Genomic DNA, 15010 nt, shown 5'->3' with positions numbered 1-15010 from the left:
AGAGTTAATTCACTACATCAGAACTCCAGTGAACTTTATTTATAAGCTATATTTAGAAAGCATGTGTCTTGGGTGACGTTACGATTCTCCCGACTGCTCGATGAAAGTTGTTTTTGTGTGTGTATCTTCACACACTGCCAATTTAAAGTAACTTTTCTTTCTGCTTGGTTCCCACCGGGTCAGATTGGCTCAGTGCAAGGCTGTGCTCTGAATTTGATGTGTCCTATGATTTAAACTTTGTGCCCTGTATGTTTTTCCCCATATCAGGCAGAAAACAACCCAGTCTGTGTTTAATATAGAACAGTTCAGCATCTGACCCTGGGAACTGACCAGCCTGAAACATCTGAAAGGACTTTGCGGTTTTTGTTTATTTTGGCAGAGGTCTGAAATAGGGATGATGATGATGAGGTGGACGATGAAGGAGAGCAGGAGGAAGATGTTGATAATGTTGGTAATGATGATGAAGTTGATGAGTATACTGTAATTAGTAGGAGAAGGAGGATGAAGAAGAAGAAAATGATGACGATGAGGGGGAAGAGGACCGCGGCTGCATTATGCGGACTGCAGCTCCTGCTGCTCCTCTGCGTCGGCCGCGGTGCCCGCGGCCGCTGGTCCTGCTGCCGCTGCGTCTCCTTCGTCGGCGCATTCGGCTGCAGCGACCCTGCTGCTCTGCGGGGCCTGCGGCCGCGGCGGCCGCGGCTGCTTCTCGGCTGCCGCTGCTGCTCCTCCGGCTCCGGCCGCGGCGCCCGCGGCCGACTGTTTGTCCTGCTGCCGCTGCGTCTCCTTCAGTCGGCGCCTGCGGCTGCCGCCGCCGCCCCTGCTGCTGCGGGGGCGCGGCTGCGGCCGCGGCGGCCGCGGCTGCTTCTTCGGCTGCCGCTGCTCCTGCTGCTGCTGCTCCGGCGCGGCCCCCGCCGTCGCTGTTGGTCCTGCTGCCTGCACGCTGCGTCTCCCTCGTCGGCGCCGGCGGCTGCCTCGCCCCCCTGCTGCTGGGGGCCGCGGCGGCGGCGGCCGCGGCTGACTTCCGCGTCTGCCGCTCCTGCTCCTGCTGCTGCCGCTGCGTCTCCTTCGGCGCCGGCGGCTGCCCGACCGCAACTGCTGATGAGGGGCCCGCGGCGGCTCGGCTGCTTTCCGGGCTGCCGATGTTGCATCCTGCTGTTGATAATAATGATCAGGAAGAGAAGAACGAGGAAGCTGTTGATAATGATGATGAAGATGATGAAGAAATGTCTCATGCTTGTACCACTCATTACAAAAGATACATCTCCACAGAAAAAGAGCAGGTTCTATGGACTAAATAAATTCACTAATCGTTGGGTTTTGCACTAAATCAGCGTGCTGTGGGATCAATTTGACATGTATAGGGGTGTAATCATTTTTATACAACTCATATATTACTGTAGCTTTGTTTGTGATGTTTGTATGTACGTGTGCACGTGTTTTACCAGATCATTGCGTGTGTATCATTCGAGACCATGTTGCTGCTCTGACACTCCTACAACACTCAGTGTGCCAGAAGGAGAAATCCATGCTCTTAAGCAGGACTGGGAACTATGGCAACTGACAGCATGAAGCTAAGGCTGTACATCCTGTTACGCTACTCTGTGTGTGTTGTGTGTTAAATATAAATTAAATATATGTTGAGCAGAGAGGGCACTTCTGCTCATGGTGTTCAGCAGGAGCATTAATTGCATCCAGATATACACTCTTAATATGTGCCACAAGACTGCACAATAAACTAGAACTAGATCTACTGCGCTAGAACTTCTCCACCCTGATACTAGTCTTCAGTTATTAGCATTTCGTACATTCTGTGTGTGTGTTTCAGTGGCATTATTGGACCATTATCTTCTGTATGAAACAAACAGCATTTCTCGGTCTTGAATGTACAAACGAAACCGAAACTACATGAGATGTCATTTTAAAATACAAACGCTTAGATCTAAATATATTTCAGATTTAATGAATTAAATCAGTATTGAATCAGTCTCTTTAAACCTTCTAGAGGATTTCAGAAACTGTATCCCATTAATGACTCATTGCAGGTCCTCTGAAATAGCTTGGAATCAAGATGGCTGTGGATCAAGAGGGGTGATCATGTGCTCCTCAAAAGCTGCTTGCACATAGGCCAGGGACTGATTCTCACTGGTCGGGTCACCTGGTGGTGATTACAAGACCTGAAACAACACAAGTTCCTTCACTGAGGATGTGTTCGAGTGCATTACACTTAACAACTCAGTAAAATCCTGCATATTATACCAACTTTTCCACTGACTTCAATTTTTTATGCTGTTTTTGTGTAGGTTCATGACATATAGTCATAAATAAGACAATTTCAGTATTTCAAGATTTCAGAAGATTTATCCCAGACTTTTAGAAGCTCCAGATTGACCCATTTTCATACAACTCTGACTGTATATATTGCCACTGCCTTCTTGCCCTTGATATCATTAGAGAATCTGAGCAACTCAGCGAAGAGCTAACGTAATGAGCATCTGTACAAACAACTGTATGCAAATATAAAAATCTTGAAAAGAGCCATTACCATTAACTACTTTGCTCTAGCAAAGTTAGGGTTAGGGTTAGGATCTTCAAAAACAGGTGGAGACCTACCTCTTCCTGAAACACACCTTTTCCCTTGTTTGTAATATTTGTATAGTAAAAAAAAAAACATTCCCTGAACAGTTTTAGGCTGATGCTACCCTAAGTCTGTAGCCTAGTGCATCAGTGTTAATGTTTTCATTGATAGAGACTTAAAAGCACTTTTGTCCGTCGCTCTAGACAAGGGCACCTGCCAAATGGCATAAATGTAAATGTAATCTGAAGAACACAATTCAACCGTGAAGCATGGAGGTGGCAGTATCATATTGTGCAGGTGTATCACTGGGTATCACGAGGAAGGAGGATTTCTTCCAGCAAAACCATCATCCTGCAAAAAACCTCCAAAGATCTGACAAGCTGTTATACTGAAATGTATCCCTATAAAATAGATCTCACTAAACATGAAATGTGTGGAAACAGGAAATCTGGGGCAGTGTGTAAAATATGAGCTAGACTATCTTTAGATAAGGTATATGATCATTATATTTACACTGATGCTCATTGCTGATTTGTTGATTAATGTGCACTGTCCTAATTCAAATAAATAAATAAATAAATATATAAATAAACAAAATATAAAATATTGCATGTGCAGAAATACTGGAATGAACACATTAGTATTATAGCAGCAGTTATATGAGGTATGTATTGTGCAAGGTGCATTTGAAATGCATTTTGAAATGGTGGTGCTGTAGACATGGATGTATAATGGAAGAGTGTTTATTTGGTATAGGTCATTGCATTACATACAGTTGATTCTGCATGTGTGTGTGTATTGTGCTCGGTACAGTTCAGTTCAGTTATTGAGGAGTCTGGTTGCTTGTGGAAAGAAACTATTACACCGTCTGGTCATGAGGGCCCGAATGCTTTTTCCAGACGGCAGGAGGGTGAAGAGTGTGTGTGAGGGGTGTGTGGGGTCATCCACAATGCTGTTGGCTTTGTGGATGCAGCGTGTGGTGTAAATGTCCAAGATAGATGGAAGAGAGACCACAATGATCTTTTCAGCTGTCTTCACTATGTGCTGCAGTGTCTTGCGATCCAAGATGGTGCAGTTCCCAAACCAGACAGTGATTAGTTTTTCTTTAGTTTTATCAACATTCAGAGCCAGGTTGTTGGCTCTACACCAGGCAGTTAGCTGTTGCACCTGTGCAACGGCATCGTCCGTGGAGCGGTTCGGACGATACGCGAACTGTAGTGGGTCCAGTGAGAGTGGTAACTTGAGGGTGGGTCTTGATGTGCCTCATGACAAGCTTCTTGAAGCACTTCATTACAATGGGTGTGAGTGCAATGGGATGGTAGTCATTGAAGCAGGACACCGTAGACTTTTTTGAGATGAGGACGATGGTGGTTGTCTAGAGGAACAACAGCACTGCTCAGGAAAATGTTGAAGATGTCAGTGAAGACATCCACTAGCTGCTCTGCACATTCCCTGAGCACCCTGCCAGGAATGTTGTCTGGTCCAGTAGACTTCCGTGGATTAACCCTGCATTGAGTTCTCCTAACGCTGGCCGTGGATATACAGAGTACCCGATTGTTGGAGGGAGGGATGGTCTTCCATGCCGCTACATTGTTCTGTACCTCAAACCGAGCGTAGAAGTCATTCAACGAATCTGGGAGGGAGGCATCACTATCACAGGCAAGTGAAGCTGTCTCGTAGTTTGTGATCGCCTGTATGCCCTGCAACATGCGCAGAGTGTCTCCGCTGTCCTGGAAGTGGCTGTAGATTGTCTGGGCATATGCGTGCTTTGCTTCTCCGATGGCTCAGGACAGTTTGGCCCTTGCTGTTTTTAAGGCCATCTGTACCCTGTTTTGAGGGATAGGTCTCTAGTCTTCAGCAGCACACGCAGTCGTCCACTGCTTCTGGTTGGTGTGGTGATGGTGTTGGAGACGGTCACATCATCAATGTACTCCTCCAAGTTGACAGAGTCACCGTCAGTTGTAGCCTCACCGAAGCTGTTCCAGTCAGTGCACTCAAAGCGGTCCTGAAGAGCAGAGGTGTCTCCTGCTGGTTAGGTTTTCACCTGCTTCAGAACCAGTTTTAAGAGAGTTGTGAGTTTTACATAAAAGTGGCTGCTTTAATAGAGGATTTCATTTAGCATTATGGATATGAGTTTTGAATCTAATAAGCTGATGCGTGTCAGCATTAGTGGATCGGTTGTTAGAGCATTAAATAAAACACAGCAGTAGTTCTAACACTGCTTCTCTCTGAAAGCTCAGATCCCTCTGTTTATCACAGAGCTCATTATGGACAGGAAGAAGACCTGCTGTCTCGCTCCTGTTATTTTCACGCTGTGATTGTCATTTAACATGCTGTTTGTACGGTGCCTTGCATATGTATTCACTCTGCCCGTTGAACAATTCCACATTCTGGACTCAGTGTGATTACTTTTTATGTTTCATTTTAATTTATTCCTAAATAATTTAGCATTTCTAACAGTAGCAGTCCATCAGCAATGTTCTCCAAAGCACATCCAACTGGGGCATGGCATAAGGGGATAAGAAGGGTATTACTTTTGGTACCACCACCAGATAATACAGAAAATGGCCCATGCTATTGGTATTGTGTATCATGTTTGTGAAGGCAAGGGCAGAAGGTGCCATTGCAGGCAAGAACTGCAGGGGATCTGATTACTGCAATTAAAGGTGTACCATGGAAGGCAGCTCAGATTCAAAGAGACAGCATCCATCCCAGATATGGTTCTGATGCTGGTAAAATTGAGGCAAGTATTCATGCTGGAATTGACTAAAACTAACCCTGGGGAGATCAAATAGAAAATGTCCAAGGAAAGAAAGATAGATAGCAAAGTATGAGAAGCTGCACAAGGATTCTAGAAGGAACAGATGGCAGGCTCATTGCAGGTCTTCTAAAATAGCTTGGCATCAAGATGGCTCTGGATCAAGAGGGGTGATCTGTGCTCCTCAAAAGCTGCTTGGACACAGGCCAGAAACTGATCCACACCAGGTGGTGATTAAAGATCTGAAACAGTGCAGGTTTCATCATTGAGGATGTGTTCAAGTACATTACAATGACTGAATTTCCAAATGACTTCCAATGACCAAATTTTAGTGATGTTTTTGTGTAAATTCACGACATATAGTCCTAAGAAAGACAATCTCAATCCCAGGACTCTCTAATACATACATATGTGAAGAAAACTGGTTTCCTGGATGAGCTCATCACAAGATGGCTAGAAGTATCATCTCATGTTCTGTACTGTAAGACATAAAGTCATTCATTCATTTTCTACCGCTTATCCGACTTCTCGGGTCACGGGGAGCCTGTGCCTCAGGCGTCATCGGGCATCAAGGCAGGTTACACCCTGGCACACACACACACTGTCATTCACTGCTTGAAATTATATCAATTGAAATTCTGTGCATTTGAGTTACAAATGTTTTTTGTGATGAGTGATGTATATTTCTTTCTCAAGACGGGTTTAATGAATGGTCAACGAACATCACTTGCCGATCTCACAGTTGAAGAAAACATCCTGACTTCCTGAGTAGGAATTCTGAGTTAATGGGGTGTTTTTTCCTACTCTGAGGTCAGAAATTACTTACGACCTTTAGTCCAATGCGGCAATGACATTACCTCCTATCCCTGCTTGAGTCAGGCAAATTTCTTCCTCTTCAATGATTTGCATTTGCCGAACAAATAGCAGAACAACTTAAACACATCAGAGAACTAAGAGTGTTTTCTTGGTAAATAACCATAAACTAGCAAGTTAATTTTTGTGATGTAAATTTATACATAATGCAGAAAGCCAGATTTTATGTCTATATGAGGAGAAAGAAAAATAGAAATGAAAATCCTGTCAAATCAGTAAGCTATATTGGCATTACTAGCAATAATTTTTAAGCAGCAGCGCTAGCATGAGAACAGTGAATCTAGCTGTGACAGGATGTGGCATGTGCAGTGAGTCAGAACAAAGAACCAGTGGCTTCTCATTGCATTGTGGGATGACAAAAAGCAAGGGTGTATCTGAAGCTGTTTGGCTTTCTTTAGCAGGTAAAAAATCTTTGCTATGAGACACGGAACAGCTGCCAGAATTACAGCCATAATCATGAAGCTGAAATAGATTACTGCTCAACGAATGAGAACATTGCATATTCTCCTAGATTATATGATGCCTCAGTCTTATGAGGCTGAAGTAATAAAGTGTGATTGAATCCAGGCTAAATGGAATAATGTCTACTCTAGATCCTGTTAGACTTCTATAATTTCAGCACTCTGTTTTAAAACTAAAGAAGAGAAAGACATGATGGGTGACGTATATATAAAACGATTTTACATTATACACTTAAAAAAACTATAACTATAAAAAACTATAAAAAAAAAAAAAACTATTAAAAAAATAAATATATAAATAAAAACAAAAAACACTGGCCTGGCGTTCTTTAACTGTGTCCTAATTGTGTTGTTTGAGGGTATAAACTTTATATTTTATATGTATTTAGGGTATATATTTTAGATATAGGAAATAATCTGGATTTCCAAAGATATGACACTAGACATATTATTGCAGCGTAAAGACTAAAACCTTTACAGACATAATCAGAACCTGGTCTTATACAAATACGACATGGATTCAAACACCCACATTTGGTCACCTTTACTTTGCTAGAAGATTCTAAATCTCTCTAGAAATTAAAACTGTGCATGAAATTTGGTAGATTTTATTAGTTCACATTATTCCACTTTCCATTAGTTTTTGAAGCCTTTGTACTGAATGTGTATGTGGATGAGAGATGGAATTGACCAGAGGAAGAAGTTTAGAGGGATTGCTAGAGACTCTGCCAAGACTCTTACCCTGTGATTGGTTATTTAAAGACTCTCACCCTGTGATTGGTTATTTAAAGACTCTCACCCTGTGATTGGTTATTTAAAGACTCTCACCCTGTGATTGGTTATGAAAAGACTCTTACCCTGTGATTGGTTATGAAAAGATACTTTTAATAGATTCTTTTCCCTGTCTGGACTGGATAGACAAAAGACATCCATTGAGATCTATGGCTTTGTCTGCATTTTTATTGCACACAATATGGTCATAAGTATGGGCACCCCTGACCATCACACCCATATGTGCCATAAGTCAGAAGCACATAACTGTACAGAATGTCTCTGTGTACTGTACCATTTCCCTTCACTAGAAGTAAGAGTCTCAAACCGTGTTCCAGCATGACAATGGTACTGTGCACAAAGCACAGAGCTCCATGAAGTTGGAGTGGAAAAACTCCATTGTCCTGAAATGAGCCCTGACTCTGACTCAACCCTACTGAACACCTTTGGGATGAACTGGGACACCAACTGAACCCGACATCCTCAATCATACAACATCAGTATCTGATCTCTCTAATGCACTTGAGGCTAAATGAACAAAAATTCATACAGTCGTGCTCTAACATCTAGTGGAAAAAATTCCCGGAAGAGAAGAGTGGAGCTTATTATAACAACAAAGAGGGAATAAATCTGCAATGAGATGTTCAATAAACACATACGAATGTATGGCGAAATAGTTTACCTTTTATGATTTCTGCTTGGTTAAAATGCCCTTCTTTTAAATAGATATCTAAGTGCAGTTTCAATCACCTTTTCTTCAGTGATATTAGTTTCAAATAAATGACTATGAAACGTTAATCTTTAACCATCCTTAAGGTTGGTGAGGAACACACAACTTGTTGCTGATTGACCAGAAGACTTTTTCCACTGGCTGTTAAAGGACAACGCTACAAATGGATTTGCAATTTTGATTTCTTTTTTTTTTCCCTCCACAGAAAGGCGTGAATCCCTGCGACAATCCACCACAGGATTCCATAAATTATTAACCAGTACCTAAGATGTGATCTTTTAAGTCATAGCAGACCTACGCAGGGTAAATTATAAGATCAACTCATAGGCAGAATACATTTTTTATTAGACAGAGAAAAGAAAAAACAGGCCAATGATCGTCTCTTTCATACACCTTCATTTACAGCATACAATTTTTTTAAAACCCCAGAGGCAGACAGAGATGCAGAGTGTAATCAAAGCAGGACTAATCTCTGATCCGATATCTGTCGCAGCGGAGACGGTGAGAGAGGCTAGAATAATTAGCAGATTGAGCGTTCCTCTCACTTACTCACACATTTTAATAGAGATCAAGGGCAAGTGCTTGACAGTTTGTCAGCGCTGCAGTTTCTGTGAAGGACTAAATGATCTCAGAAATGGCAGTATTAGGCACAGTAGATCAGTTATGGCAGTTAGGGGAAGCCGAGCCACAAAGAGCTCAAACTAACACAGGACAGGAGTGAAGTGAAGCTAAGAAAAAGGAAAGCCTTGGGTTCAAAAAAAAGATTTTTTATTTTGGACCAGCTTTCTATATATTCCTATTGAAAGGGTTAAACAGAAGCTGTTAAAAAGCATAGAATCAGCCACAGAAATACAGAACCCCTCACACACTTTATATAAAGAGCATTTCAAAATATAAAAAGACTGGGATTGTATTTCTATATATCTATAGATCTAGAAAATCTCGCAGAAGGCTGGAATGTTTGAATCTTCAGTTAGGAATCAGGATCAGATAAGTGCTATGGATATAATCTTGGAAAAAATAAAACATCTTAGCAAGGGAAATGATCTTGAATTAGATTACAATAAACCAAATAGAATTATTAGATTATAAAAATAATCATTTTGCTTCTTTATAGAAACAGATGATTTATCTGGCAATGGAACAAACTAATTTAACATTTTTTTTAAATTATAAATAAGTCTAGAAATAGATTGAATATCATTCATTCATTTTCTAATGCTTATCCGAACTTCTCAGGGGTCATCGGGCATCAAGGCAGGATACACCCTGGACGGAGTGCCAAGCCATCGCAGGGCACACACACACACACTCTCATTCACTCACTCACACACTCACACACTACGGACAATTTTCCAGAGATGCCAATCAACCTACCATGCATGTCTTTGGACTGGGGGAGGAAACCGGAGTACCCGGAGGAAACCCCGAGGCACGGGGAGAACATGCAAACTCCACACACACAAGGCGGAGACGGGAACCGAACCCCCAACCCTGGAGGTGTGAGGCAAACGTGCTAACCACTAAACCACCGTGCCCCCTGATTGAATATCATATTTGGTTTATTTTAATATTATACTAAGAAATACTTGTTAAATGTGGCTATATAACATATTTTATGTTTTGCTTTGCTTTAAACAAATAGTTTCACGTAAATTATTTCTATTTAAAAATATTTTAAATGTTTTTTATTTTTATGATTGAGTTTAGCTTTATGACCGAGGGGTCATCTAGTGACACACTGACAAGGTACGTCATGTCTGTGCTTCGTTTAAGAAAATTTCAATTGAGAAAATCTAATGTTGTGATAACTCACAGGCATTTATGGCTAATATTTTGATCCACTTTTGGTCCATTAAAAGTTTTGTTTACTGTTCTGGCTTGACCATCTCCATGTGGTATGATCTCTCATCTTCTCGTTCAGTGTACCACAAATTGAGCACAAAATAATGATTCAGAGATAATCGACACACAAACCAACACAAAAGGCTGTAGGGAGGAAAAAACTAGGGAAAAGGAAAAAAGAAGGAAAGTAATGGCTGTGGTTCAGATTGCCACTCAGATTTAGTGGGAGCTTGATAGAGGGTGAGGTCAAGGGTCACAGGTTTTTGCTGTTGTCACGGTGATGGCACTGGCTGCAGCAGGGTGTCTCCAGGAAGGGCAGCTCCTCGCCGGTGGTGTGCAGGCGGAGCGCTCTGCTGTTCAGGTCAACGCAGCACTGTGGGAATCGAATCGTAGCGCTTTTATTTAAAATATCTTAAGTGAACATTTTTACTAGTACAAATCATTTATAGAAAGAAAAAAATAATAAGCGATGGACATCAGAACAAGTGTGTTACAAGGCCGAGAAAAACTTCTGATTCTTTTTATGTTTGGATACACTTCAGGCAAATCATTTTATAGTCAAATAGTCAACACTCCCTTTATTCACTCACTCATTTTCTACCGCTTATCCGAACTGCTCGGGTCACGGGGAGCCTGTGCCTATCTCAGGTGCCATCGGGCATCAAGGCAGGATACACTCTGGACCGAGTGCCAACCCATCGCAGGGCACACATAAAACACATGCTCATTCACTCACACACACACACACTACGGACAATTTTTCCAGAGATGCCAATCAACCTACCATGCATGTCTTTGGACCAGGGAGGAAACCGGAGTACCCGGAGTATGGGGAGAACATGCAAACTCCACACACAAGGCAGACGCGGGAATCGAACCCCCAACCCTGGAGGTGTGAGGCAAACGTGCTAACCACTAAGCCACCATGCCCCCTACACTCCCATTACTCCACCTGAAATCAGCAAGCCCCCAGCAGTAAAACCTGAACAAACACTTAAGGCACTTTTTTCAGGATCAGATTTATTATTAGTGAAAGCAAAGAACCTGGACATAGAATTTGCTCATTGCTCATGGTCAGATCTGTAAATACAAATTGTATGAAGAAAAAGGACGCCACATCCTCATAAATCAGGATATTTTGCATGTTTAAAAATTTTTTAACTTAGAAAGTTTTGCAGCTGAATGCCCTATATCTCTTATCTAGCGATGCACCAATATAGCTAGTAATCCTTTAGCTGATGCTAGTGATGCTAACGATTATCCTAATAATCCCTACTTAAAACCTTATAGATTAGTACAGAGAAAAAAAACTGCAATCGTGAACATCGTGAAATCGTGAAGGAACATCGTGAAAATCGTGAAGGTTCTCAAGCAATCAGGTTCAGTGATCTCAAGCTTCAGACACACAATAGAATGTAAGCATGAAATGGTCTCCTCAGAGATGAGTGACAGTTTTTAAACTCATGCATCTTCTCTTTTCTTACTTTTTTTAAGAGCATGTCTATTTCTGGACCTAACTCAAGCACTTGGCAACCAAGTTGGAAAATGAAAAGAAATTCCCAACTGAATCATTCAGGCACAGACACATAATCAGAGAAAAAAAAATATATGATTTCCCTCTGGCTCTATTAGCATCAGTGCCACTTTGACTGAAGTGGATTACTATGAAGCTCACTATTATAGTCTGAGCAGTAGCGAGATCTGAAGGTGAAAAAACAATAAACATGCTCTCCAACGAGAGAAACCTTTTCAGTTTGTTTCCAGAAATCAGGAGTCGGGATCTGAACTGAACTGAGGATTCCTAATCTTTGTTTTTCCATTACCTCAGTCTCCAGACAGAAAAAAATCAGACTGCAGTACAGATGCTATCTGTTAACTGTATTTTCTTTTAAAACACCAACAGCTAATTACAGCATCCTTAAAAAATAAAGTATAGTCTTACTTTGAGCTCCAGGAGAGTCTGTAGGCCCAGGCACAGCTCAAACGCTTCGTCGTCTGTGAACACAGCATGAACAAGGCTGAGAAAGTTATACATGCGTTCATATTCTCTGCTGAGGTTTGTGAACTCGTTCATGAGCTCACTTGGTCTTTACTCTGCCTATATACAGAAAACTAATACCGTATATGTTCAAAAGTATAAGAACCCCTGACCATCACCCCCATATGTGGTTCTTCCCAAACTGTTACCACAAATTTGGAAGCACACAATGGTATCAAATCTCTCAGTATGCTGTAACTTTACAATTTCTCTTCACTGGAACTACATTTAGAAAGGACATTATTTACATTTACATTATTTCCTGTTCAGTGTCACCCAAATGAGGATGAGGTTCCCTTCTGCGCCTGGTTCCTCTCAAAGTTTCTTCCTCATATCATCTCAGGAAGATTTTCCTTTCCACCGTCACCTCAGACTTGATAATTATGGATAAATAGCAACATCATTTTATACTTTAAACTTTAAAACTTTTATTCTGTTTCTATATTTATGTAAAGCTGTGATCTGAATTGTTATAAGCGCTACACAAATAAATTAAATTGATATTTATGCAATTTTGCCCTTTTCACACGAGAGTAGTTGAGGGTTAAGGGCCTTGCTCAGGGGCCCAGTGGTGGCAGCTTTGTGGTCTTGTGAATCGAACCTCCGATCAGTAGCCCAACGCCTTAATGACTAGGCTACCATATACCTCTGTACTCAAAGCACAAAGCTGCATGAAGACATAGTGTGGAGGTTAAGATTAAAATGGAAGAACTCGAGTGTTGTGCAATGAGTCCTGACTCTCACTCAACCCCACTAAACACCCATGGAGTGAAATGGAACACTGACTGAACCCCAGACCTCCTCATTCTTACAACTTCAGTGTCAGATCTCACTAATGTTCTTGTAGCTAAATGATCATAAATCCACACAGCTGCACACTCCAACATCTAGTGGTAAACCCTTCCCAGAAGAGAAGAGTGTAGAAAGATATACTTTTGGACATATTGGGTAGCTTTTGTTCTCTCGGCTCAGGTGTCTCTTTCGTAGTCAAACCAAGGTGAAGCTATAACCATAGTACAGCATGTTGCTATGCAATTCAGAATTATTAGTAATGACAGCAAGAACAACCATAATAATAATATTAATAATAATAATAATATTAATAATAATAATAATAATAATAATAATAATAATAATAATAATAATAATAATAATAATAATAATAATAATAAACAGTGTTACCTATGACCTGAGCAGTACACTGCACTCTTTCACTACCAATCAGGATCTGCACACAAGTCACAGCAGCATGCATGGATTCACTGACAGGCTTGATCTTGGGACTGATTTTCAGTCTACAAGACACACACACACACACACACACACACACACACACACACACACACACACACACACACACACACACACACACACACACACACACACACACACACATACAGAGAGTATTATTAGTTATATGATTACTTAACTGAATGTAAGGTTCTCTCAAGTGTGTAATTGTTTTGATATTTCTGGCTCACCCCAGCCTTCTGCAGCATGTACTGGAGATGTGGTTGTACTGACAGCCTGTGTTAATGGACACTTTCACCTCAGCATCACCACACTGCAACACACACACACACACACACACACACACACACACACACACACACACACACACACACACACACACACACACACACACACACACACACACGACAGCAACTAATCACCACCACTGTACAAATACACAAGATATTATTCAGAGAGAAGCTTTAATCCAGTTAACATTTTCTATTCACACAAAGAAATCATTAGCCATTTTTGCATGTATTACATTATAATGTTACTTACCTTCCATAGGACAGAAGGGTTTGGAAATTAGAATGATCACTTTCCCGTTTTGTACCATTTTATTTTTAAAACTCTTCATAACTGTTTTTTTCCCTTCAAAACTATATACTACATTTTTTTCCTCTGCATGCTTCTTCTTCTTCTTCTTCTTCTTCTTCTTCTTCTTCTTATTATTATTATTATTATTATTATTATTATTATTATTATTATTATTATTATGTTGGCTTTGTAGCTTTGTTTTCCTATTTAAGCTTAGACAAACATTTATCAACAGTAACTCCTCCTAAGGCTTTCGAGCCACATGCACCAAATTCGGATATGTCATAGACCCTGGTCTGAAGTTTGTTGCTTTTACTTTTCTAAGTCATCCGAGTACCGGTACTTCTGGTCCCGGGTCTCAAAATGGCCTTTTCTCCCATAGACTCCCATTATAAACTTTGGATGTTTATAACTTGGCAAGCTTTCGAACTATCTAGCTTCTTTAGGATGATACTCGGAACAAAGTTTTAAATTGGTGTACTGATTGGCCTTTCGGTTGTGCCGCAGCCCCGCCCCCAACATATGCAAAATCAAAAAGCTTTTTACAACATGGACATGTGACATATCAAAACACTCAGAACAATGAGGGGAACTTCCTCACAGGTATTCTGATGACATCACATGATGTCACGTGATGTCACGTGAAAATAATTCATTTGCACAACAATGGCATGTGACATATCAAAACACTCAACCCAAGGAAGGGAATTGCATCACAGGTTTTTGGATGACGTCACATCCTCGTCTCCACTTACCTCCAAATGTTATGGCACCCTAGCGCTCCACTAGATTTCACAAGTTTTTTGTCCACTTGCCTCCAAAAGTAACACTAACCCTTATGTTCACTTGCCTCCAAAAACCACCTGCCTTTGCATATACTTGCCTCGTCAAAGCCAACATCAAAGTTTGTTGTGACGAACTTTACAAATCTAGTTATTATTATTATTATTATTATTATTATTATTATTATTATTATTATTATTATTATTTAGTATCAAATAATATATTTTTTGTATCAGTATCATTACCAAATTTCTCTCATAAAATAAGTAAAAACAAGGAAATCTACAAGCAAATCTTAATTTATTTAGTTTGTTCAAGGTAATGCACGTGATGTACAAGTCAA

The 15010-nt window shown here is 40.8% G+C and overlaps 1 protein-coding gene across 1 annotated transcript in view; it reads right to left on the bottom strand.

Annotated features, from left to right (window-relative positions):
• Positions 1-8489: 8489 nt before the first annotated feature.
• nrip2 (nuclear receptor interacting protein 2) overlaps positions 8490-15010 on the bottom strand; it is a 29550-nt gene continuing 23029 nt past the window's right edge. Inside the window, exons 3-6 of the mRNA XM_027164032.2 lie at positions 13533-13615; positions 13234-13346; positions 11956-12008; positions 8490-10386 (exon numbers count right to left, since the gene is read on the bottom strand). Of these exons, the coding sequence (XP_027019833.1) occupies positions 10267-10386; positions 11956-12008; positions 13234-13346; positions 13533-13615 (369 nt within the window). The 3' untranslated portion in view covers positions 8490-10266. The remainder of the gene's footprint in view (positions 10387-11955; positions 12009-13233; positions 13347-13532; positions 13616-15010) is intronic.

The sequence above is a fragment of the Tachysurus fulvidraco genome, chromosome 10, assembly GCF_022655615.1.
Source record: "Tachysurus fulvidraco isolate hzauxx_2018 chromosome 10, HZAU_PFXX_2.0, whole genome shotgun sequence".
Taxonomy (NCBI): domain Eukaryota; kingdom Metazoa; phylum Chordata; class Actinopteri; order Siluriformes; family Bagridae; genus Tachysurus; species Tachysurus fulvidraco.
This window is presented reverse-complemented; position numbering and strand designations above follow the sequence as displayed.